Consider the following 26765-nt stretch of genomic DNA (forward strand, 5'->3'; position numbering starts at 1 on the left):
CATAAAAATATTATTAATTTTTTTTTTTTCTTTTTTTTTATATTTCCATAACTATTCAGCATTAAAAAAATAAACAATATAATGAAATATCTGTATACAAGTTTAATTTTTTTTTTTTGTTCTTAAATTTATATTATAAACACATTCCGTCTTAAGTTGAATTAAAAATTTACAAGTGTATACACTGGAAATCTTTAAAACAAAAAAATATTTTTCTTCATAAATGCCTTTTAGTTTTTTTAGTTATTTCATAGTAATTGTAACTTTAAAAAAAAAATCCCTCAGGCTTTTTATTTATTCAAATAAAATTTTAATGAAAATTTTGTGTAACATGTTATTTAATATAATTATTTAAGAATATATTTTGTTATTTTACTTTTTTTTTGTACATTTTTATATATTGTAAATTTCAATTATTTATGTTTATTTCATTTTTTTTTTTTTTTTTTGTATTTTTTTTTTTTTTTTTCTCATTTAGAATCTAAATAAAGTAGAAAAAAAGTCATGGAAAAAGTACCATAATATTAAAAAAAAAATTTATATTAAAATTAAAGATTTTCAAAATACATAAATGCATAATATTTCTTAAAGAAAAATTTTTAATTTAAGAAAAATTTAGCTTTATATAATTTAATAATAATAAAGAAATTGCCAAAATATATCAACAAAAAAAAAAAAAAAAAAATAGAAATAAGGAAAAAAACAAATCATTATTAGTGAATTACAAAAAAATATTTTAAAATAGGATTAAAAAAAAAATTAAAATAAATAAATAAAGCATAAAATGAATTTAAAATATAATAAAAAAAAAAAAAAAGCATATAACGTAAATATTATCTCTTTTATTTATATTGTTTTATTTTTGTTAGACCTATTTTATCACCAAAATGAAAAATCCATCTTTCTTAATTTTGGGTTCGTTTCTTTTTTTAATATATTTAATTTCGTTTTATTTAATTTTTCATCGTTAGTTAAATTATTATTTATTTTTATATCATTCCATTTTATGTATTTTCCTATATTGTCATTTTTATTTTCTGCAAAATTTTCATCATCTATGAAACTTCCTATATTTTCCTTTGCATTTACTTGTTTTTCTTCATTTTTAATTTTTTCTTTCATTTCTTTTACAACCTCTTTAAATGGGTTAGTATAAATAATGGTTTCATTTAGAGTATAATGTGTCTACAATAGAATATATACATACATATATTTTTATTAAATTTTTTAATTTTTATTTTATTATTTATAATTTTTTCTTTTCTTTTTTTTTTTTTTTTGTTTTATTACATCATTGTTGGTTACTGGATTTAAATTTTTTAATTTGATTAATGTCTCATTTCCTCCTACAACTACAATAAAAAAAAAAAAATGAAATGATGTAATATAAAATTAAGAATAATAGAAAGTACAAGAAAAATTAAGAAAAAAAATATATGAAATTTTTTTTTAATATTTAAGAATAAATTTTATTCTATGATAAAACATAAATATATTTGATTAAGAATATATTTCATATTGTATAAAGAATTTACCTTTTCCTATGCATATGTCATTAGTTACATAATTTTCAGTTAAACTTATGTAAAACATATTTGAATATTTTTGGTTATAATATTTAAAGAAATAAATATTACCAAAACAATTATTTTCTCCAATGTGCTTATTGTCATTGTATTTTATGTACTTAATGTCTACATCACTATCATTATCACTATTTATACTCATTAATGCTTCTTTAAGCCTTTGAATATTTATTTCTTCATTTAATTTATTCCTTAAATTATTTTTTTTTAGTTTTTTTTTCCAGTAAAATCCTGATGCTGCACAATGAAAATTATTTTTACTTGATCCAAAGTAAACAATATCTTCATCTTTTTTAAAAATATCTGTATTACTGTAATATTTATATTCACAAAGAAATAAAAAATTATGGCATAATTTTGGATAAATAGATGCATATAACTCTATATTTATCATACCTATATCAGTTATCAATCTTACATAACTATTTTTTTTATTTTTATGAACTTTCTCATAAATTATATTATAAACTTGACTTTCAGAAAGATAAATAAAATCATTTTTGTATGTTATATTAGAAATAGTTGACGTTACACATTGTGCTAATTTATTATCACTATAATTTTTACATTTTATTTTTATTTCATTTTCACTACTATCGTTATCATATAGGGAGATATCCTCTTCCTTTTTTTTTAATTGCATTTCATTTTCTATTTTCTCTTTATTACGAATTGGAATATTTTCTTTAGCTTCTTCTATTTTAATATTTTCACTTTCATTTTTGTACCTCAAGTCGTTTTCTTTTTCTTTTTTTTTACTTTTAACTTCTTCTAATATGCTCATAATTGCACCATTTTCCCGAATTGACTGATATGTATTTTTTTTTTTTTGTAAATAGTTTTTATTTAATTCATTTGCCTTGTTTTTATTCAAAGGGTCTTGTAATACTATCAAATCTGATTTCTTCATACATTCATGGGTAAGGGGATCAAACATTTCATTTTTACTTTTGAATAATTTAAATATTTCTGATGAATAAACATTACCTGTTTTTTTATTTAAAATAATTTTTGTATGCTGATTAAAATACTTTCTTGTTATAGGACATATATATTCATTATTGTGTTTGTAAAAATTTGCTTTTATTAAATTCTTTATATCAATTGAGTATTCTACTTTTTCATTGTTTTTTTCTTTTCTCATTTCTTCTAATACACTTTTTTTGTCATATAATCTTCCATTTTCATCACAATATGGTTCAACAAAAGGTGTTAAACTTATACGACTAAAAAAATATAAATAATATGCTTGTAAATATAAAAATATAATACTACTTCTCTTTTATAAAATATCTTGAACATAATTCATAAGTGCAATGTAATATTATAAATATATATATATATATTTTTTTTTTTTTTTACTGTTAAATGTAATTAATTTCTTTCATTATTTTTTATAAATGTTCTTACCAATAATTAAAAGGTAAATAAGTTGAGTTTTGAGACTTTAATTGTTTCTTTTTTACAGCATCTCTTCTATATTCTGACTGCAAAATATATAATTTATCTTTACTATGTTTATGCTTTCCCATTATATAAATAATTTTTTTTCGTTTGACGAAAATAAATTCTTATTAATATTATAAATTTCTCAATAAATTTCCTAATTTTGATAGTTATTATTTTATTTTTTTTTTTTACAGTTGTCAATCATTTTTATTTAAAAATTTTTTTTTTTTTTTATTATACTAGTCGTGGCTATAAATCAAAAATTAAAAAAAATAAAATAAAATAAAAAATAATTATAAAAAAGAAATATGCACATAAAGGTTATTTGTAAGGATTCATTTTTGCATTAATGAATTTATTTATTTATTTATTTTTTTTATTTTAAATGTTTATTTATAAATTTATATTATTTTTAATTATTATATTCTAAAAAATTTTCCTTTACTAAAAAGAGAAAATTTGAAATATACATATTTTTAACAAATTAAATGCAATTTTTTTTTTTTGTTATAACATTTTTTTTATAGAATTAATTAAATAGTACATTGCTGAAATATTGATATTTGTATATGCATATATATATTTAGATGATAAAATCTGATGATTTAAATGGCACATTTGATATATCAGGTGATTACAACAGTTTTTACATTGGAAACATATTTAGTGAAATTCAAGATGAAATAAAAAATTCATGTATCAATGAAGATTTGAAAAAAGAAAATTCCTCAGAATATAACAAAAAAATAATTAATATAAATACAGATAATAACGTCACTAACAAAATAAATATAGAAGTATATATAAATTTTATAAATGATAAAAAAAATGAATACAAAAAAAAGAAAAAGGAATATGTTATTGAATATATTAATAAAAGAAAAATAAAAAAATTTCATTACAAAGATATGGAAGCTTTATTTAAAAAATATTCTCAATTTTTAGATTTTGAAGAAAAATGTTTATTATGTAATAATTATTTATCATTATCATATTTATATTTTAATAAAAATTTAAATGAAAAAAAAAATAATGAAAGAAAATTTAAATATGAAAATATTTTAAATTTTTGTGTGTGTTTGGAAAAAATTGAATACTCAAAACATTATGTAAGTAATAAAGAGGATTATAGTTACATTGACATGATTCACTTATTTAAACAAAACACGTCGTTTTCTATTAATAACAAAAAAAATATTATTATAAAAGAATTTATTAAAAATTTGAAATTTACAGAATTTCATAAATTTAATTCTTGTAATGAAAATTATTATAATACATTTCCTATAAAAAATTATTATATAGATACAAAATATATAAATATAAATAGATACATTAAAAAGCCCAAATTAACAATAGAAGATGTAAAATCATTAAATAGTCACACAGAAAATTTTACTCCTATTTTTGTAAGATAAGAAAAACACTAAAAAAAAGAGAAAATTAAAAATTTTATATTTTTTTTCATCATTTTGTATTTTTTTTTTATTTAGAAAATTCATAATGATAATACTCTTTTAACTAGGGTTGAAAAGGAATTATTAATAGAGTGTCTAAAAGTTATTAAAAAGATATATTTTTATAATAAAATGGATAAATTGACTGCAATCATTTTTTGTTATCTAAGTAATTTATATAACATTGTTATGAGGTTAAATGTTGAATGCATCTTGAGTTGCTACTCACAAAAGCATCTTGAATTTTTCTTATACGTAAGTGTGTTATATATCATTTTTATATATTAATTTATGAAATTTTCTTATATTTGAACACGCATATATGTATATACTTATATTTAATTTTTTTTTAACTAGTGTTTCTTTCAAAAGAACAGATTTCCGGTTAAAAGAATGAACAAGTTAGCTATAAAAGTTTACAGAAACAAGGATGAACATGATGATAAAAATAAAGATGAACATTTCTAAAAAGATTTTTTTTCACTTTTTTTTTTCTTTTAATTAAAGGATCATTAGCTTGGAAATTTAAAAAATTTGACACATCTAAGACCTTAAAAAAAAAATTATTAATTGCATATATATATGCATATCTTTATTAATATCTCATCATACATACATATTTTTGTTAGTTATATCAACCAAAAAAAAAAAGGTAAGACAATATATATATAATATATATTATTTTAAAATAAATTAATAAAAATCTATAAATTTTATAATTTTTTTTTAAGTAAATAATAACATTAAAATTTCCTCATATTTATTATAGAGTTCTTGTGAGTTATTAGTTTTCAGAAAAAAAGAAAAACAGTCATAAAAATATTTAATATTACTAGAATATTCATTTAAAAAATATATAAAATTAAGAAAAAAAAATTTTTTTTTTTACCTATGCATTAAACAAAAAATATACATAATTAAAGCATATAAGCAAACATTTAATAGAAAAAGTACCATTGAAAGGGTTTCAAAAATATTATAGAAAATACTATTTTCAATGAGCTTTTTAAGGAAAATTTATATATAAGTCTTTATTTTAATTATTAATATATATAATCAAATTTGCCATAATAAAAAAAAAAAAATTAAAAAAGGCAATTTTTAACTAAATACATGTTAAAATATTGTAATACTTTTTTTTTTTTTCGTCGTTTGATACAAAAAATACAATTTTTCTTTTAAAATATTTTTTAATATATTTTTTTTTTTTTTGGTAATTTCCATGAGCAATTTCAAATGTTATATTTAAAATAATTTTTTTATATTTTTTTAAAATGAATTTCCAAAAATCTTTATATGAAATAAAATCATATTCTCTAATTTTATTTTCTTATATAAAAATTGTTCTTATTATCTTAAGTATATATATTCAAACAAAAATTTTAATTAATATATAATTTTTTAATTATTATAATCATTAAATTATATAATTAAATAATATACAAACAGTATGTTATTTTATTTCCAATAAAACTAAATACTGCATGGTGTTCCATTTCACCTTTATACTATTCATATTATTAATCATTTATTTTTTAAAATGTGTTTATATATATAATATTTTAACATTTATTATGAATAATAAAATTATATTTTTGTTACATAATATCTATAATTTATAAATCATGTGAATTTTGTAAGTGATAAAAAAAAAAAAAATTAAAGTAAAAATATAAATAAAACTACCAGCTGAAAATAACTATAACACAAATACTAATGGAGTAAAAAGTAAAGAAGAAAAATTAAAAAAAAAAAAAATAAATAAATTAATAAAATAAAATAAGATTTAGTTAGCATTATAAATCATAATGTTTTAATTCACTGAAGTCAAAATGGGAAATTGTAAATCTTATTCCTCTCATTTTAATGTGTATAAAAGCAGCACAAATGAGTTATATGAAAACATAATATGTAATTTTGTCACACAGGATAAATTATTTTTCTGTCAGAAAGCATTTGTTGTATATGAAAGTAAATATAAAAATTAATAAAATAATTTTATAATAATACTAATCGTGAAACATAAATATATATGTGCAATACATTTTTGTAAAAAATGAAACAATAAGAAGTATACTTAGACAGCATAGATACATTTATAAAATAAAAACCAACTAAAAAAATTTGTATCATAAAATCTATGTTGCAAAAATTAGTTAATAATAACAAAATTGCATGTACATAAAGAATAAATTTTATTTTATTTGAAAACTATCATAATTCTGCAATTATATATAAAATATATTTTATATATAGTATTTCTATATAAACCTAATGAATATTTTATAAAAATGTTGCACATTTATATATATGTAATAATCCTAGTAATTTTTTTTTTATTTATTAAAATTTAAGAAGAAAATTCATTATTTATATTATCATTTAATGTCTACTAGAAAAACATTTTGCTATATGCATATATATATATATATATATATATACATTTTTTTTTTATTTGCAGTCTTAAAAAAAAAACTTGAAAATAGAGATGTATACGTTTATTATTTTGTAAGCTCCATTCAAAGAAAGAAAGTGAAAAATGCAGTAGTATATTTAAATGAAGATTACAATGTCGATGTTTTGAATTTTTTTTTAAAATTATTTAAAAAAATTAATAATGAATATTATAACAATATGTTTAATTTTCATTTGAGTAGTTATTATAACTACTTTTTTCGTGAAGACACAAAATTTACTAATTTTTCTGAACAAATGAATATATTAGAAAATATTTATAATTTTATACGCTTGAAATTTGTAATAGAAAATGTTTGTTTACATGTATATTTTCAAATGTGTGATAACTCCAATGAATATTATGAAATGATCGATAATTCTTCAAATGAAAAATCAAATAACAATGAAATTATAAAGGGGAAATCAAATGAATCATTACAATTAAATAAAAAAGTAATGGGTATATCAATAGAGAAAAAAAAAATTATAAATTTAATAAAAAAAAATTTTAAAACAATAAGAAATTTTTGTAGAAATAATTTGCATTGTAATATGTTTGATAATTTTAAAATGTCAAGTGATATGTGTTTATATATATTACTTAATAATTATAAAATTAAATGTATTTTATACAATATGTTTAATATTTTAATCTTCATAAATAATTATTATAACGTAAGTACAAAGTATGGTGTTTACAAAGATTCAGAAACAGAAACAGAAACAGAAAATATGCATTCAAAAAAATTATTTAACGATAAGTTAATTTATTCGTTGGAACATAGAAATATATATAAAACATACTTATTCATTTGTTTATGTCTTAGCTTTGATGATAAAAATGAAGAAGATTCATTATTTAACACACATATTAATGTAAATAAAAATGAAATAAGTTTCACTGAATGTGTTAGTGAATTTTTAGATATATATATTTCAGAAAAAAAATTGAATAATCTTTTTTCACAAGAAATTAAAGAAAAAAAGAAATATCAGTGCTTTTTAAATTCCTTACAAAATTCATATATCAATGATAGTTTAATAAATTCTCATTATATATGTCAAAATCAATATATAAAAAGTATATTAAATATTGGAAATAGTAACTATTTCATAAATAATAATATGATGGTTTTCTGTTTTATATTATTTGAAAATTCACTTCATGAATTGCCATCTACAAATAATAAATCAAATATTTCTGATCATTATAGTAATTCATTTACTGAAATTAATAAAGTTTCTTTTTTGAAAAAAATTAGATCAAATAAAAATAAATCAACATTAACAAGAAAAATTTGGCAAAAAATATTACGAAATAATAATTTTGCAGAAAACGTTGATAATAATGACGAAGATAAATCAGAAATAAAAGATTATCCTTCAAATTCTGATATAAAAAAAATTAATAATATAGAATTTGATTTAAATAATGTAGGATTTTTTAGAATTGATTTATACAATCTTAGATATAAAAGTGATGGAAAATTTTATGATAATGTAGAGAATTCTATAAAATTATATACTATTAAAAAAAAAAAAAATAGTTATATCTATGTAAAAAAAAAGCCTGAAAATAAAGCTGATTACAGAATGATAGAAACTATAAAAGATAATTATACGCACGTAATCAATGTTTTAAAGACGATGAGGAACAAAGAAATATGTTATATTTCAGGTGTAAATGATTTCAATGAATCATACTATAAGACAAAAAAGGAAAATGATACAAAAGTAAATAAAAGTAGTACACAAACTGAATGCAAAGATTATTCATGTAAATCTGAACGTAGTGATAAAACATATAAAACAGAAACAATAAATATTAATTCAAAAAACAAAAATTATTTTAATCGCATGAATTCTGATTCGAAAATATATTTAACTGAAGAAAATAACACTCTAATTTCAAACGAAAATGAAATTATAAAATCAAATTGTCATGGAGATATATCACAAGAATATGAAAAAAAATTTAACCCAAGAAATAAATTAAAAAAGCCTTTTTTTATAGGTATACACGACACATTTGTTCCTTTTGAGATAGAAAATTTGATATTCAAACTAAAAGATTTCTACAACACTGATGAAGAGATAATTAAAAAAAAAAATAATATATATAAAGAAGAATTACACAACAATATGAGAACTTGTTCAAAACAAAAAGAACACAATTCAATGCACGTAAGTAAAAAGGAAAAAGTAAATAAAAAAATAAAAAGAAATAAAAAAAATGAAGCACAATTAGAAAAAGGGACAATGGATCAGAACGTAAATACAAAAGAAAATAGCTGTGCTGAATATGAACATGTAGCTAAGAAAGAAGATAATAAATTTAAATTTGTAAGTAAAAAGGAAAGTATATTTAAAAGTGAAAATAGAAATTTAGTAGAACAAGATTTAGTAAATAAACTTAAGGATGAATATAAAGAAATAAACGAAGAAAAAGATAAAGAAAATTTAAATTTGGAAGAAATATTTAATTTTAGAAATAATTCAGATACATTAAATTTTAATGAAATATATGAAAACCCTATTTTTTTAAAATTATTGAAAAATCTTAAAAATGAAGAAAATTTACAAAATGTATTAAAAAATTATAATATCATATATGAAAGTAAAAAAATTCAAGAATTTTTAAATAAGATTGAAACTTATAGTAAAAAGAAAAACAATAAAGTTATGACAACAAATAAAAATAATAATTATTCAGAAGTTTTTTCAATAGATAATATGGAAACTATTAAAGATGAAAAAAAAGATGTAAATATTAATAAAAAGGAAGAAAAAGAAAAAGAGAAAGAAGAAGAAGAAGAAGAAAAAAAAAAAAAAAACTATTCAGAAGTTGATCAAATGAATGTAGAAAATTGTGAAGAAAAATGCGAAAAGAAAAATATTGATTTTTTGAAAGTATTTATTCAACATAAAGATATTGGAGAAATGAGTTACTTTGTGAATAAAAAATATATAAATATTTCTTTTAGTATGTTTAAGGTACATGAGGGAACAAAAAAATTAATACTTAGTACATATATTAATTCAGAAAAATTATCTCCTAAAAATTATTATGAAGGAAATATTGATTATAATATTACACTGAATAAAAATGAATCTTTTAAATATATAATGGATTTGTTGTTTTTACATTTAAATTATAATAGGTTATATTTTATATATATCCCAAAAAAGCTAATAGATTCTAATAATATGAAATACCAGAATAATTTATTCATAAATAAAATGTGCTGCAATTGCGATATTATATTAGAAAATCTATATATTACACCAGGTGATTTGATTGGTAGTTATTTAACGAATAATTATATATCCATTTATTTTGAAAAAATTAATTTTATAACAATTGTTTTACTTCTTTTATTTGATGTAATAAAAATTTATAACAAAATAAAAAAACTACAAGATTATTTTGAAGGCATATGCAAAAAATTTATGAAAGATTTCCATGACTATTTTGACACAAAGTTAAAAAAAGTGAATTATGATTCATGTAAAATAAAAAAAAAGAATATATTATCAATTCCTAATGAACTGTTAAAAAAAAGAAATGTTAAAAAATATGAGCACAGTTTATTAAGTAATGGTATTCATATTTCTTCTCTGAGGCGTCATTCTAATTTTAATGAGAAATATATAAGCACAAAAGAAGATAATAATTTAGATATAAAATCTCTAATTATTAATGTTTCTTCTACATTAAATTCAGAAAACTGTACAAATAATATCAATAATAATAATAACATTAATGGCAATATTAATAATAACGATAATAATACTCTATTTAATAATTTTTATTTAAATAAAACAAATAATGAAAATCCATTTGATATTGGATATAAATATAAAAATATATATATAAAAATAATTGATCTAAAATTTTATGAATTTATTATAAATTATATTAATTACATAAAAGAGAATAATAGTTGTTATTATTTATGTCCATATATATTTGTTTACAAATTTAAAAGTCTACATTTCCTTTTTATTCCAGTATGTAGCAACTTTTATTTAATTTTCTACCTCTTTTTCTTCCATTTTCTTAATTGTTCAAACTTTTTTAATATTAGAAGATGTTTTAATAGAAAAAATAATCATGAAGATATTTCAAAAATGAATTCTATATTACCTAGTAATAATAATTTTTTGTATATTAATAATATAATTAAAATATTAAATGTTCATAAAAATAGTAAAACATTTATTAAATATATTTCTTTAAATAAACAAATAGGGAGTCAAAATACTATGCAGTACTATAAATGGATAAAAAATAATATCATTATTGACATTAGAAACTCATTTTCTTCACCCTATTTTCTTCGTACGAAGAATTTTTCCAATTTTATTGAAAGTACAAATTTACATATAAATCTAAAGAAGTTATATTTAAATAAAGATTATATGTTTTCCTTTAAATTGGATAAAAAGAATAAGCAATATGAAAAATTTTCAAACACTAATGATATTGTATACATGTTTAATCATTATTTTAATATTTTTACGTACTTTTATGATGAAAAAAAAACTAATAGAAATAAAGAGTTATTTTATCATAGTAAGTACATCATTATTCCATATTTTGAAGACATATATATAAGCAGAAATAATTTACAAATGTATTTGAAAATGCTTCAAGATACAAGTAAAACTTGTTTTAAAAGTGATAATTCATACATAAATCAAAATCAGAAAAAAGAATATGAAAAAACTAAAAAAGAACAAAATAATGGAGATATAGATAAAGAAGAGCAAGTGCAAATTCACAAACATTCTTTTATATATAATATATATGAAAAGTGTAGTGATATTTTTATAAATTATTTCTATATGCTATTAAATAAATTGATACTAGAAGCAGTAAGTGAATTAAAATCAAATAATTTTATAAGCATTAGCCATCTCTTAAATTTATTAGATAAATATGAAGTAAATTTTGATATTTATTTTTGGGTATTATATGATAATTATATAAATATTTACAAAAAATACTATGTTCATGCAGAACTAGTAAAATTTTTCAATAATAATAATAGAAATAAAACATATGATTTTGATTACTTAAAAAAAATAAAATATAATCACTGTAATAAAAAGAAATTTTATATGAGAAGGATTTTAATATTTTCAGTATGCATATTAGTATCCTTTATTTGTAAAAGTATTTTTGAGTTTTTTGTAATAAACTTAAATTATTCATACGAATATGTATTGAGTAGCATATGTTTCTTCTTTTTTTCAAGAAACACGAGAGAGAAAATAAATGATGATATGTACTTGAATATTCTAAAATCTATATATTTTAATTTATTTTTATCACTAAGCTTTGTTTTACAATATATTCCCTTAAGTGTTCAATATTTAAGTTTATTTAAAATTATAAAAAAGGTTAAGAAATATAAAACTACCTTATCTATTTGTCTAAATTATGTTTGTGGTATAAATTTACCTTTTTACATTTTTTATGAACTTCAAAATTTTCCCTTTACTTTGCTAAATAATTTTTTTGCATTTGAAAAAGAAAAGTGGGATGTAAATGTTAAAAATTTGGAATTAACAGATTCAATAAATATCAATAAGTTTAAAGAAAATTATTATGATGAATTTAATTTTAAAATTAATAATGAAAAGGAAAAAATAGACTGGATTAATGAAAATCTTGATTCTAATATTTCTAATGATTCTTTACGTTTTTTCAAAAGTAAAAAGGTAAATAAGAAAATTTATAAATGCTTTCATCGTAATTATGAAAAAAATAAAAATATAGATCTTATAAATTTCATTATAAAAATGAATTTTATTTCATGCTTTAATATCTTTAAGTTTCATGATATTCAACATTCCTCAAATAATATACTTAGTTGCTTCACTTATAGTGGTCTTCAGTACTTTAAGCGAAATTGTATACATGATGATTTATCTATGTTAATTTTTTCTAATTTTGTTAGTTTTATGTCATTTTGGAATAGAAGTAATTATGATATAAATGAATATCAAAACTCAAAGAGCTTTAGTTGTTCAAATCATGATAGTGATGATTTAAAAAAATGTTCACTAAATCAGAAGTTAAATAAGTTTACAATAAAGAAAAAATTAGAATATTGTGAAACAAATGAATATTTAAAAGAACCAACTATGTTATTAGAAAATTATTATAGTTTAATTAAAGTCAATAGTGATTTATTCACTTATGAATATAATTTAAAGGAAAAAATAATTTTCGATATTTTGCTAAAAATAATAGAAATACGATACAGATATTTACTAATAATTTTGCCAATATTTGTAAAAGAAAATTTTAACCTGTTAACTGATGATTTAAAAATTTATTTAATAAATATATTTTTTTTTATTTTTATCAGAATAGATAAATATAAAATACACAAAAGGAAGAAAAAAGATAAAATAGAAAATTTCAGTAAAGTAGATAAATACTGTTTTAATAAGAAAGAAAATAATAGTGTATTCCATTTTAAAAGAAAGAATAATGTTTTAAATAATAAAGATTCAGATAATTTTCTCTTGAGTTCATTTGATTTATCAAAAGATGATTATTTTGAAATAAAAAAAAAAGAAAAATTAGGTGACGAAAATGAGAATAGAAATGAATATGAATATGAAAAAATACATGAAATTGAAGCTGAAAATGAAACAGACTATGAAATTGACACAGAAGCGGATACAGAAACATATACAGAAACAGGTACAGAAACTGACACAGAAATAGAAAATAGAAAAGAAAATGAAAATATAGATGAGACATACTTTGACAATGAAGAAAGTTCATTCAGTAATTTTAAAGATCAAATAAAAATTATTTTATTAGATAATTATTATAATCTCTACCTAATAGAATTTTTCCTTAAAATTGCTTTAAGAATAATTCCATTTTATAATATAAGGAACAAAAATAAACAGTTAAATGTGCATAAATCATCAATTATATACAACTTAAAAATAATAGTAAGTTTCTTAATATCATTTAAAAATATTATTTTATCAATGAAAAATAATTTCTATGTATTTATTTATTATTTTTTCATAAAAGGGTATATATCTCTAATTTTGCTAAATGTGCATAGAGCTTTTAAGTATTTTAAAAAAATATTTCTTCTTATAATATTTTTTTTTGGAAATCCTATATTCTCATTAAATTACCACCCATTTCTAATATATGTTACTTATATTTTATATGTTTTAACCATTTTATTGAAGTTAAATATGGTAAATTTTTATGAAAATGTAAATAAAAGAGAAAAAAAAATGATTGATGGTAATAATGAAAATATATGTGTAGATGATAATAATATTGAGGGATTGAACAATGATCAATTACACAGTAATGAAAAGATCAACTCAGATAACGTTTGGCTAAAGCAGAAGTATGAAATATGGATGTATTTGGAAATAATTCGTAAAATTAAAAGGAACTACATAAAATTTAATAATAACATTTATTTAGTACCTTTGAATTATTCTTTTATAAATATGAAAAAAATTTTTAAAAAACACACAGAAGAAAAACTAGTTGGAAAATACGGAAATATAAACAATAATAAGATAGAGAAAAATTTTAATAAAAAAAAAAATAATAATATTTTTTTATTAAGAGAGTTAAATATAAATGATAAGCCAATAGATAAAAATTTACCTATAAACATTAATAATAATTTTGTATCATTATATCCAACAGTTAAAAATGTTAAAGTTCCAAGAGTTTATCTTATAGGAAATATTAATAAATCATTTTTATTATCTAGTGATTATGAAAAAGAAAAAAATTTAGGAAACCATAAGATTCCTGCAAAAATAAAAAGTAATAATTCTAAAGAAATGAAAGAAATTAAATACCAAAATAAAGAAAAAGAAGACAACGAGCAACTAAAACATGAAAGGGAACAAAAACAACAAAACCAAAAAGAAAGAAAAGAAAAAGAAAGAAAGAAAAAAAAAAAAAAAAATGTACTTACAAACCTTAATATGTTTCCAATAAATAATTTCCCTTATGAACAATTTGAATCTATAAGAGATGAAAATAATAAATCGATACATGGGCTCGTTGATAAAAAAGATATAAGTAATTTATTATTATATAACTTGATATATATTAACAAAATGAATAGGAAATTAAATAATTGCAATTTTGTTTTTTTTAATTTTAAATATTGCAATTATAAGAAAATAATTTCTAATGTCAATAATTACTATAAAATGATATTAGAAAATTTCAAGAGAAAATTATGTGAAAATTATTATGCCTATACTTTTGGAAACAATGAAGATGGAATACTTGCTATTGGAAAACCTTCTTACTTAAAGTTAACTCCAACTATTGGAACAATAGGATATGAGAAAAATAAGAAGAGTGTAAAAAAAGGTACAGATTTTTGGTTTACAAATAATTTACAATTAATTCCTATTAAAATTAAAAAAATATGTATGAACGAAAATATGATTTCTATAATTGATAAGAAGCATAATTTATATATTTCTGGAAATAATACATTTATTGAAACAAAAAATGAACTACTTTTTAAAAATAAAAATGGAAGATCAAAAGATAAAGAGAAGGGAAAAAATATAAAAAATGATTCAATATATACTAATAATAAAATAAAAATTGATAATTTTTTTGTAAATTTAAGGTTAAAAAAGATGAAAAAATATGAAAAGAACTATGATTATAATAGCACATCTTGCAGTAGTGATAATCTTGTATTTGGAAATTCATTGAAAAATAAAGGGATCACAAATGTTTTAAATCCATATATTCAAAATGAAGAAATAGATGAATTTTATAAAAAAAATGAAAATAAAAATAAAATTATGTATAACTCTAACTTATGCGCGTCATTTAATTTAATATCCGATAACTTTAGTTCATGCAGAAGTGATATATTATCTTCTTTTGATAGTGAAGATAGTGATAATACATACATTAAAGTTAACGACAAGGAAGAAATAAACAAAAATATGAATGTAAGTATTTTATTAAAAAGTGAAAAAGATAAGTCTTTTTATGTAAAAAAGAAAAATTACTCTTTAAAAAAAATTTCAATAGATGATTTTAATATTTATAACAGTGTATTATATTCTTCTTCATATGCAAATCAGTATTTAACGCACATTTTACCAAATCAGAGATCATCTATCAAATCACTGAAGAGATATTTTAAACAAACTTCCAGTGAATTTAATAAAGAAAAAATCAGTACTAAATTTAAACAAAAATCAAAAGAAAACGTAGATGAAGAAAAAATGGATTATGATGAATATGAATATCCAAAAAAAAAAAATTTACAAGAACAAGAAAGAAGAAAATTGGATAAAGAAAGTCATAAGAAAAATGGAACAAAAGTAAAAAATGAAAAAATATTACTAGATAACAACCAAAATAACAATAAATTCATATATAATTTTATATATGACATAAAAACAAGAATCAAATTTATTGATATTTTTAATGGCTCAGATTTTGTTATATCAATAAATAATTTTGGTCATGTATATTCATGGGGAAATAATAAATATGGATGTTTAGGAACTGGTGATAATATTAATAGATATGCTCCTACCTTAATTGATCCTGGTCATTTTTTTTTGTATGATTTTGAAAAATTGCAAATACATACAAATTATAAAACAGAAATAAAAGTAAAGGGAGTAGAAAATATAAATAACAGATGCTGTGAGAATATTTTATATAATTCCTTAATTTTGGAAACAATAAAAAATAATATTCATAATAAGAATATAAATTCACAAAATAGTTTAAAAGAATCTAGTGTGAAATTTAATGAAGATGGTAAATTTTCTAATTCTAACAATTTTATAGATGTAAATAAATGTAAGGATGAAGATTTCTTTACATTAAAAACAGATAATATTTATACATCAGAACATATGTTCAATTTTGAAAACCTAGAAATCAAAAATATAACTATAAGTGTACATAAAATATATGTTCCTATTAGTTCTATTTTTTGTGGCAATAATCATGTTTGTGCATATTCTAATGGATCTGTATTTATGTGGGGTGAACAAAAATTAGGCCAAACATCTATTCCTTTTGAAAATATTTATTTCGATAATTTCAATAAAGCTCAATTTTCGGATAGCGATTCAACTTATAAAAAAAATAAAAATGAAAAAAAAGGAGATGAGAAAAATAAAAATTCAGAACTTTTATCTTCTTCTACTATGTCTGAGGATTACTACTTTCATATGATGCATAAGAAGAAACTAGAAGATGGAAAAAATAAGTTTAACAAAAATAAAGTTTTATTTTGCAAAAAAAAATTCAGTTTTAATGTTGAAAATCCAATTCAAAATTATTTTAACATAACAAATAATGATATACTTCTTAATAACAGAAAACTAAGATTGTGTTCCAACTTAAACTCAATAAATATAAAAAGAAAAAAAATTAATAATGATTTAGTTCTTGTACCAGTTCAAGTTTGTTTATTTAACTTGTCCTACAGAATTAAAAAAAATGAAAACAATATAGATAATAAATATATTATCGTCGATTATGGTGAACCCATAGCTAAAAGTAATGAAAATTTAAAAAACACAAATTATAATTTCCCCAATTTTAAATGTTCTGACGATGATAATAATAATAAAATTAATAAAAAGACACAAAAAAATTTAGAAAAAACAAATATAAAATCTAAAAATAAATCCAAATATGTAAGAGTGTATGATTACTTAGAAACATTTATAAAAGCCGAAGTTGTCAATATATATATGAGCCTTTTTAGAAATGATATTAATATTTACACTAATATTCCTAATAACATTAATATAAATCCTTACATATATAGAATGAAATTTTATGATTACAACTTTTATGACGAAAATTATATGAATGTCCAAGATGGTTATGAAGATGAATATGATGAAACAAGATATAAAAAAGAATTTATTGACAACACTAATAAAAATTTACATTTTTCAAATGAAAATGATTATGTTGTCCATGAAGATACAAATAAAAAATTAGATAATGAAAAAAATATTGATCAAAATGAAGGAAATTTCTTAAAATCACAAAAAAACATAAATATACTTAATATGGATGACCCTAATAAATTTGTTCAATTGATGAAAGAAAATAAAATTATTAATCCACAAATATATGAATACATTGAAAAAGAAGAAACTGTATGTATCAACATTAAATTAATTATTTTTTTATTTTTATTTATAAAAAAAAAGTATATGACAATTTTCTTGAATAGTCTTATGATGGTATCAAATGTATCTTGTGGTGAAGCAAATACTGTAATAACATGCTTCAAAAAGAGCATTTATGACAAATATTATCAATACATAATGAAAAATATTACTTGTTCAGAAAATTACAAGCATTTGGAAAATGAAAAATTGCAGTCAAAATTAAATTTAACTTTTCCAGAATATGATTTAAACTCTTCAAGTGAAAAAAGTAAATTTATTTATAGAAATGATATATATGACACTAAAAATTACACAAGTACAATAGTGAATTGGGGAGATAAATCATTTGATGAATATAATATTATGAATTCAACTCTGTCATGTTCCGATACATCACGTTTTAGTCGTATGATAGAAGAAATATTAGCAAATTATATGTGTATTTATGTATGTGGCAGGGATACCAATAATAATTTGTGCATAAATAACATTAATCAAAGTGTGTACACATTCACCAGAATTACTAATAACTTTTTCTATTATAATTTTAATTATTTTTTATTTCTCTATAAATACAATTATTATCTTTATTATATTCATAAGAATAATGTTCATATTAGTCATAACAATGATATTACTTATATACAAAACAATCCTCTTACCTCCTTTAAAAATAAATTTAACACCTTTACAACTAAAGAAAATAATATAAATGTAACTAGTTCTAAAGCTCAAGGCGTTTCACCAAATAAATTTATAATTATAAAAAGAATTGTATGTAGTAATACCGTTACATGTCTTGTTGACACATATAATAATGTTTACATGGCTGGAGACGTAAAATATTATTTTCCTAACTTTTTTCATCACATAGCTTATGCATCATCACCTTTTATAAAAATAAATTTGAATAATACAAAAACGATAAAAAATATATCATTTAACCAAAATAATATATTTTTAATATATGATGATCATTCTTTTGAAATATTGGGTTATAATGATTATATTGATTTCTTTAAATATATTCATCCTATATTTTTTACTAATAAATATAGGCAAAAGCACTCATACAATATGTTGAAAATACAAAATTCAGATTTTTTAGTAAAGCAAGTAAGTATTTATGTTTTCGTTTTAATTAAGTTTATAGTCACTTATTTTATTTCCCTTTTTTATTTTATTGTACTGAGTTTTTTATCTTTTCATATAATTTAAATGTATATTCTTATTTTATTTATTTTTTTTACATATACAGGTACAAACAGGGAATAATTGTGCTGTCTTTGTTATGAAAAAGAAAAAACCAAAAAGAAAGATAAAAAAATCAATTAAATACTTTAATTAATTTTCCAGTATTTATTTTTCCTTCATTTCACATTTTTTATACATAATCATCCAACATATTTTTGTTTTATTATATTTTTTTTCCTCTTTTTATAACAAAATTGTTTTATTGAATTTTTTAAGAGATTATTTTAATTAATACAACTTTGAAAAGAAATTTTGTTTTACCAAAAAGAAAATAAGAAAATAGTTATTTATCAACTTACTATCACAAGAAAAATGGTCCATTTATATTTTAGAAAATTTACATCTTCATATAACAAGAAACAACGTTTAAAATTACTTTTTTTAAAATAAATCTCCTTTTTAAATATATTTTATACATATGTAAAAAAAAAAATTCATCTATTTTGTAGTTTTATCTTTTTGATTTTAATTTATACTATCTATTTTTCACTTTTCTTACATTTTAAGGTGCTATATAAATAGTACAAGTAATTAATGTATTTTAGACTATAAAAAAAATTTTAAAGTAAAAATAAATTTTTTTTTCTAATTAATATATTAAAAATATGATGGATAAATACTTAATTTTCTAAAAAATTTTGGAAAATTGTAAATTAACAGAAATATTTCTTTTCAGAAAAAAAAATACTAAATAAGAAAAATCATGAGAAATTTATTGGATTTATGCTTTATAACGCTATCTTTCACAACTTTAAAAAATTTTATAATATTTTTTTCATTAGTAATATAGAAATTATTTAAATGTATTTTTATATATTCCAAAGATCATGTAAAAAAAACAATATAAACAAATCTTGAGAAAGCAAAAAAAAAAAGTAAAATATTTATTTAGCAATGTAAATTTTCAGAAATTTTAAAGAATTTCTCTGTAAATATATGAACTCGAATTTATATTTGCTCACTATTGTAGAATAACTTAGATAATATAGCTGATATTTTCTGAAAGATTCATCTAAAGAGATAAATTTTTTCTACTTCTGTTATTTCCTAAGAATTACAATAAAGAAACAAAAATGTAAAAATAAATAGAGTGTAATATAAAATTTCTTTTGTCTTATGTTAATAGTTTACAAAGTAAAAAACTTAATACAAATGTTATTAAAATCTCTATAGTAATATACAAACTTCATAGTACTGTTTATTTTGTAAACTAAAAAAATGATATATAGAACAGTTATGCTTTTAAACTTATAAAGTTTTATTGTCCTTATTTTGATACATCATTGCAGAATATTATAATATTCATATTATAATTCTCCTTAAGTCATAATTTATTATAACTGTAAATATTCCTTTTCATTTTGAATAATTTCTTTTAAACGCAATAATAAAAAGAAAATTTTTTAATGTCAAAAAATATTTTAGAATTATCATAAAAAATTAATTGCCAAAATTTATGGAATAACTTTTTTTATATATATTAAAAAATACACTACTAATTAAAGAAAACAAATTATTGCAAAAAATTTTACATATATAAAAAATAATTCTAAACTTATTGGACATTATATATTTTAATCTATAGATGTATTTTATTTTTTATTTTGATTATAATGAAGATTTTTTTTCAATTCTATTATTATTAGAAATACTGACAAGATTATTTATATACAACTAAACATTATATTTATTTGTTGTATAATTGATATAAAAATTTGAATATAAATTTATTCGATATATATTATTGTACTTTATATACTATTGTAACTTTATATTTTAGATAACTCTTTAAAGTAAAATATTTAGTATAATATAACGTTAAATTGTTGAATAATAATAGAAGTAATGGTACATATACATAAATAATTTGTATAATACCATGCTTATAAGAAAAAAAATTATTTCTCATATATAAATATTGTCTTTGTTCACGACTTAGTATGAAAGGAAAAAATATTAAAACATATTATTTTAATTCTTAAGAAAATTCTATATCAATGTGTAAGCAGTTCTACATTTTTGTTTAAATGTGTGAATTGATTTCTTAATTTAGATTACTATATCTAGTACATATAAAAAAACTTAAATTGGATCTATTCTTTATTATTACAGAATTTTTTATAGATAAATAAATAGTACACAACAATTACTAATGTTTATGAAAGATTTCAAAATACATCGTAACGATTACATTTTAGAAATGTTTCATTTAAAAACAAAATTTTTACTAGCGAATTATATTGAAAATATTTAAACAATATGTATTTTAATAAGTTTATACCTAATGTATACTATTCATTCCATTTTTGATATAAACAATGAAGATCAATAAATTTTGTTTGCATTTCAATCCTTTAAAAAAAGGGTTTCATTGTTTAAGATATAATAGTATGAATTTTATGGAAAACATTTTATTTAGTCATATTCGGTGTTTTAACAAAAACTTTGCTTATCGGCTTAGATAAATATAAAAATATTTTCTGAAGTATTTTTTTTTTATTTATGAATATATCGAAAGTATTTAAATTTCTATTAGAAAAAAAAGTTGACAAATTCATTAAAAGGGTATAAAATTAACGTAAAAATGTATTTTTAAAGTTGACAGAAATAAAAACTATAAATGATCTAAATGCACATATTTTGGATTAAAATTTTATTAAGGTGTACTTTATTTGTGAATACAAAAAGGTTTCAGAAATAATGTAAAATATAAATTATTGTAATAAAGTTAACATTTGTTGAAAGAACCACTTATATTTTGCCTTAAAAATATGATGATTATTCTTGAATAAAATTTATAAAGTATATTTTAATAAATCCATTTTACTTTTGACAATAAAAAGTATTAAACTGAAACATGGAAATACAAAAGCAATTTAGATAAAGTAAAAAAATGAAATATAATAATAGAAGGCAGGTATAAAATTTCAGAAAAAAGAACCATATATAGACTAATAAGAAATATATTAATTCTATGTTTCAATTAATTATATCTTTTTCATAATATTTTTTTATGTAAAAAAAAAAAATGTCTTTTTATTATATTAATGTAACTTATAAAATTAAATATATTCTTTTAAATAAAATATTAATAATACTATAAAATAAATTCGTTAAAAGGAAATTAATATTAAAATCGTAATAAAAAATGCATTAGTATCTCATTTTTTAAACGAGAAAAATTATATTATTGTTATAAAAATGTAAAACAAAAATTTTGCAATGTTGTACTGCAGAACACATTAAGTTATATATATTTATATAATATTATAAAAATATCAAGTATTTAATAAGTTTCAAATTAAAATAAAAAAAATTCGTAAATATTATAAAAATAATTAAATTAAACATAATTTATTATAAAAAATAGAAAAATAAAAAGACAAAATATATAAACCATTAAAATAAATTAATTATAATTTGAAATAAAAAATAAGCACAAATTAAATAATATATATATAAGAAATAAAAACATGTAACCAATTAATAAAATAAAAATAATAAAATAATAATTAATCTAATTAAAAATTACAAAAAAAAAAATATAATTTTTATTTCTAAATTAATTAAAAAAAAATAATAATAAATACCTATTATATATAAATATTTTTTATTTATTTAAATTATTTAACATTTTGACTATTACACATATCTTATTATTTTAAAGTAATTATTTAACTCACATATTATTTTGTTAAATAATAAAATTTATTATAAAATTGTTCCTTTTTTTATTAATTTATTTATGAGTATTTTTAATTTGTATTTAATTAAAATAATTATATATTTTTTAATTTTAAATAAATAAATAAATTCATTATATACTTTTATTATATTATATTATATTATATTATATTATATTGTATTATATTATATTATATCATGTTTTTAACTAATTAATTAATTTGACATTAAGTATTAAATATATATATATATTAATAAACTACTACATTTTGTTATTACATAAATGATAGTTTAATTGTTATAGTTTTTATTTTTAAAAATAAAATTTTATTTAATTATTATAATATTTTTTTTATTATTTTAATAAATCAATTAATTTAATTATTATATATTTATTATTTTAAAATAAGTAAATTAATTTATTATTATAAAATATGTTTATTTTAACAAAACATTAATCTAATTATTCTATAATATATTCATTATTTTAATAAATAGTTTAATTAAATTATATATATTTATTAATTTTATTAATTATTTTAATTAACTAATTTATTTAATTATTTTATTTTATTGTTTCAATTAATTTTATTTAATTATTTGAATTAATCGTTTTATTTAATTATTTTATTTAATTATTTCAATTAACTAATTTATTTAATTATTTTGTTTAATTATTTTAATTAATTTTATTTAATTATTTTATATTTAGTTGTTTTTAATTAATTATTTTATTTAATTATTTTGTTTAATTGTTTTATTTAATTGTTTAAATTAATTATTTTAATTAACTAATTTATTTAATTATTTTATTTATTTATTTTATTTAGTTGTTTTATTTATTTATTTTAATTAACTAATTTATTTATTTATTTATTTTATTTAGTTGTTTTATTTATTTATTTTAATTAATTGATTTAGTTGTTTTATTTTAATTTATTAATTTAATTATTACATAATATTGATAATTAATAATTTGATTATTTATATATTCTTTTAAAAGTAAATTAAATTAGTTAATATTTTCTTATTTTTAATATATTTATTTATTCAGTTATTAAAATTTTTAATTAATTTTATTATTATATTTTTAGAATATTATAATTACCCATATTAATTTTTAAATTAATAAAAAGAAAATTATTATATATATATATTTTTTATAATTTTATTTCTTTAATTTTAATAAGTCAATTTTTAGTTAAAACAATTTTTTTATATATATATATAAAATAAAACTAGTTTAAATAATTATTTATATTAATATTATTATTGATTAATTAACTAATGTGTATTATCTTTTTAATTAATTATTATATTATTATCTTTTAACTTAATATATTTTTATTTTTAATATTAATTTATTTATTATTATATATTCTTGATAATATGGTAAATAATATAACAAATAATTACTAAGAATATTATACAAGTTATAAGGCTTAAGAAGGATAAATAAAATTATTTTTTTAAATAATAAAAATTTATTAAATTATTATTTATTTTATTTATGTATATATTTTTATATTTATTTTTTATTTTAAATTGATATGTTTAAATATGTTTAATATGGATTATTTTATTATTAATTTTTTTTATTTTAATTAAATAATTTTATAATTTATTTTTTATATTTAATTTAAATAATGTAATTTTATATTTATTTATTTAATTTTTTTTAAATATTATTTTAAAATGATGCTTTTTCATTTAATTTTTTTTATAATATTATTTTTTTTTTAATAATTTTATTTAAAATTTATTATTTTATCTATTTTTATCTTTCTAAATATATTTATCATGAGTTGTTTTTATAAAATAATATAAAATATACATTAAATGTCATTATATTTAAAATAAAATTAAAAAATTAATAATTATTTATTTTATTATTTTCTTTTTAAATGAATGTACATATATAATAAAGTTTTCTTACTATTTTTACTTTTATGTATTCTTTTTTTTTTTACTATTTAATGTATTATAAATAATATATATTGAATTTTCCATGAAAATAATTAAAATATCAAATTGATTTAATATTTCTTTTTCTAAAACATAAATATAATTTTTTTATACTTTTTTTCCCATTATAAGAAAATAGGTATAAAAATTTTTATTATAGAATGCACAAAATTTCATTTATAATGTTTTTATAATATTATAATTAAATAAAAAATCAATGATTATTCCATTTAGTTATTTAAAAAACGTTGGTTTAAAATTAATTATACAATTTTACATTTATTTTTTTTTCTATTATTCTATTTTATGTTAATATATAAAATTTTTGGTATGAATATACAAAAAAATTATCTATAAAAATAGTGTATAAATTTTTAAGATATAAAATAGATTAACCCTTCAAATTACATATTTCTTTTTATCATTAAATATTTTTATGCGTAATATTGAAACAACAAAATAATAGTAAATTTCTTAAAAGTGGCAATAAAAATCTAATTTTTCATTATATGTACATGAAGGAGATTATTTTCCACAGCTTAGAACAAGTATATGGAGAAACATATGCTTTAACAAATATTACTACTTTTCTTAATATAACTTTAAATGAGGTAAAAATAATTTATAGGCTTCTAAAATTACAGTTACAATGCACAAAGCTATAACTTTTAATAATAGATAAAGAAGTCAGAAACATGTTCATTATAAGATTTATTTTGCACGTGCATTTTAATAAAATCCATAAAACAACATACCTTAAAAAGTTCCTGTGACTTATATAAAACCCATTAAAAAAAATATAAATTACGTGCAAACTTAAATCCCAGTAAAAGTTAAATAACTTCTTGAGAAAAAAAGACAATAAAAGTATATTTTTGAATGCTATTATTTATAAATGCTGACAAAAAAAAACGAATTTTTTTCTAGTAATGATTATAATGTATAAATTTTTTTTTTTATAATTATATAGAAAATAATAATATTAAAAATTATAAAAAAATAACATAAAATATAAATGAACAAAAATATATCAAGAAAAAAATAGAATCTAAAAATAAGCAATGGAAAATCTTTGTTCTAATGAGTAAATATATTTTCAGAACTTATTTTATTAGATCGTTGAATTTATCAGGAAAAAAGTTAATTTTTATAAAACGTAATTCCTAAAATGTTACGTAAAAATTCATTTATACTATAAATATTAAACAAAACTTTATATAATAATATCTTTTTATAATAGAAGTATTTATAATATTATTTTTTTTTATGACATTAAATTTATAAAAGCAAAAAAAAATCATTTATATATTTATAAATGACTCCTTTTCACAATAATTAAAATATATACTATACTGTCATAAAGAATATTTTAAAATAAGATTATAATTTTTCGTACTTAATAGGATGCAAAACAGTAATTTCATTTTTTATTTTTTAAAGTCAGAAAATGGTTCATAAGCAATATATTTATACATTGCGTATATTTTTTTTTTAAATATTTCCTTATTTTTTAAAGGAAAAATATGTATTTTTGTAATTTCTACATGCGTAAAGTAATATTTTATTACTATATTTTCTTCTAAAATAATAGTAGTAATAATTATAATCATTTTTGAAACATAAAAAAAATAAAAAATTTTGTTATGTACAATTTTGACATATTTTTGAATTATCAAAAATAATAAAATGTAAAATAAATAATGAAACTGAT

The 26765-nt window shown here is 17.4% G+C and overlaps 3 protein-coding genes across 3 annotated transcripts, besides 1 other annotated feature; 2 read left to right on the plus strand and 1 right to left on the minus strand.

Moving 5' to 3' along the window:
- Nucleotides 1–879: 879 nt before the first annotated feature.
- On the minus strand, nucleotides 880–3118 carry PRELSG_0728300 (peptidyl-prolyl cis-trans isomerase, putative; the record flags this gene model as incomplete). Its single annotated transcript, XM_028675990.1, has 4 exons — nucleotides 880–1185; nucleotides 1291–1352; nucleotides 1536–2812; nucleotides 2997–3118. 4 exons carry the CDS (start codon nucleotides 3116–3118, stop codon nucleotides 880–882), a joined length of 1767 nt encoding a protein of 588 aa, XP_028532524.1.
- A 504-nt stretch (nucleotides 3119–3622) lies between these two features.
- PRELSG_0728400 (conserved Plasmodium protein, unknown function) lies at nucleotides 3623–4960 on the plus strand (the record flags this gene model as incomplete). The annotated part of the gene is made up of 3 exons (XM_028675991.1): nucleotides 3623–4444; nucleotides 4529–4747; nucleotides 4850–4960. The coding sequence occupies 3 exons, from the start codon at nucleotides 3623–3625 to the stop codon at nucleotides 4958–4960; spliced, it is 1152 nt and encodes a 383-aa protein (XP_028532525.1).
- A 1364-nt stretch (nucleotides 4961–6324) lies between these two features.
- PRELSG_0728500 (conserved Plasmodium protein, unknown function) lies at nucleotides 6325–19499 on the plus strand (the record flags this gene model as incomplete). The annotated part of the gene is made up of 3 exons (XM_028675992.1): nucleotides 6325–6463; nucleotides 6954–19267; nucleotides 19410–19499. The coding sequence occupies 3 exons, from the start codon at nucleotides 6325–6327 to the stop codon at nucleotides 19497–19499; spliced, it is 12543 nt and encodes a 4180-aa protein (XP_028532526.1).
- Nucleotides 19500–23479: 3980 nt separating this feature from the next.
- Nucleotides 23480–24580: a sequence feature.
- The last annotated feature ends 2185 nt before the right edge of the window (nucleotides 24581–26765 follow it).

The sequence above is a fragment of the Plasmodium relictum genome (assembly GCF_900005765.1).
Source record: "Plasmodium relictum strain SGS1 genome assembly, chromosome: 7".
Lineage (NCBI taxonomy): Eukaryota > Apicomplexa > Aconoidasida > Haemosporida > Plasmodiidae > Plasmodium > Plasmodium relictum.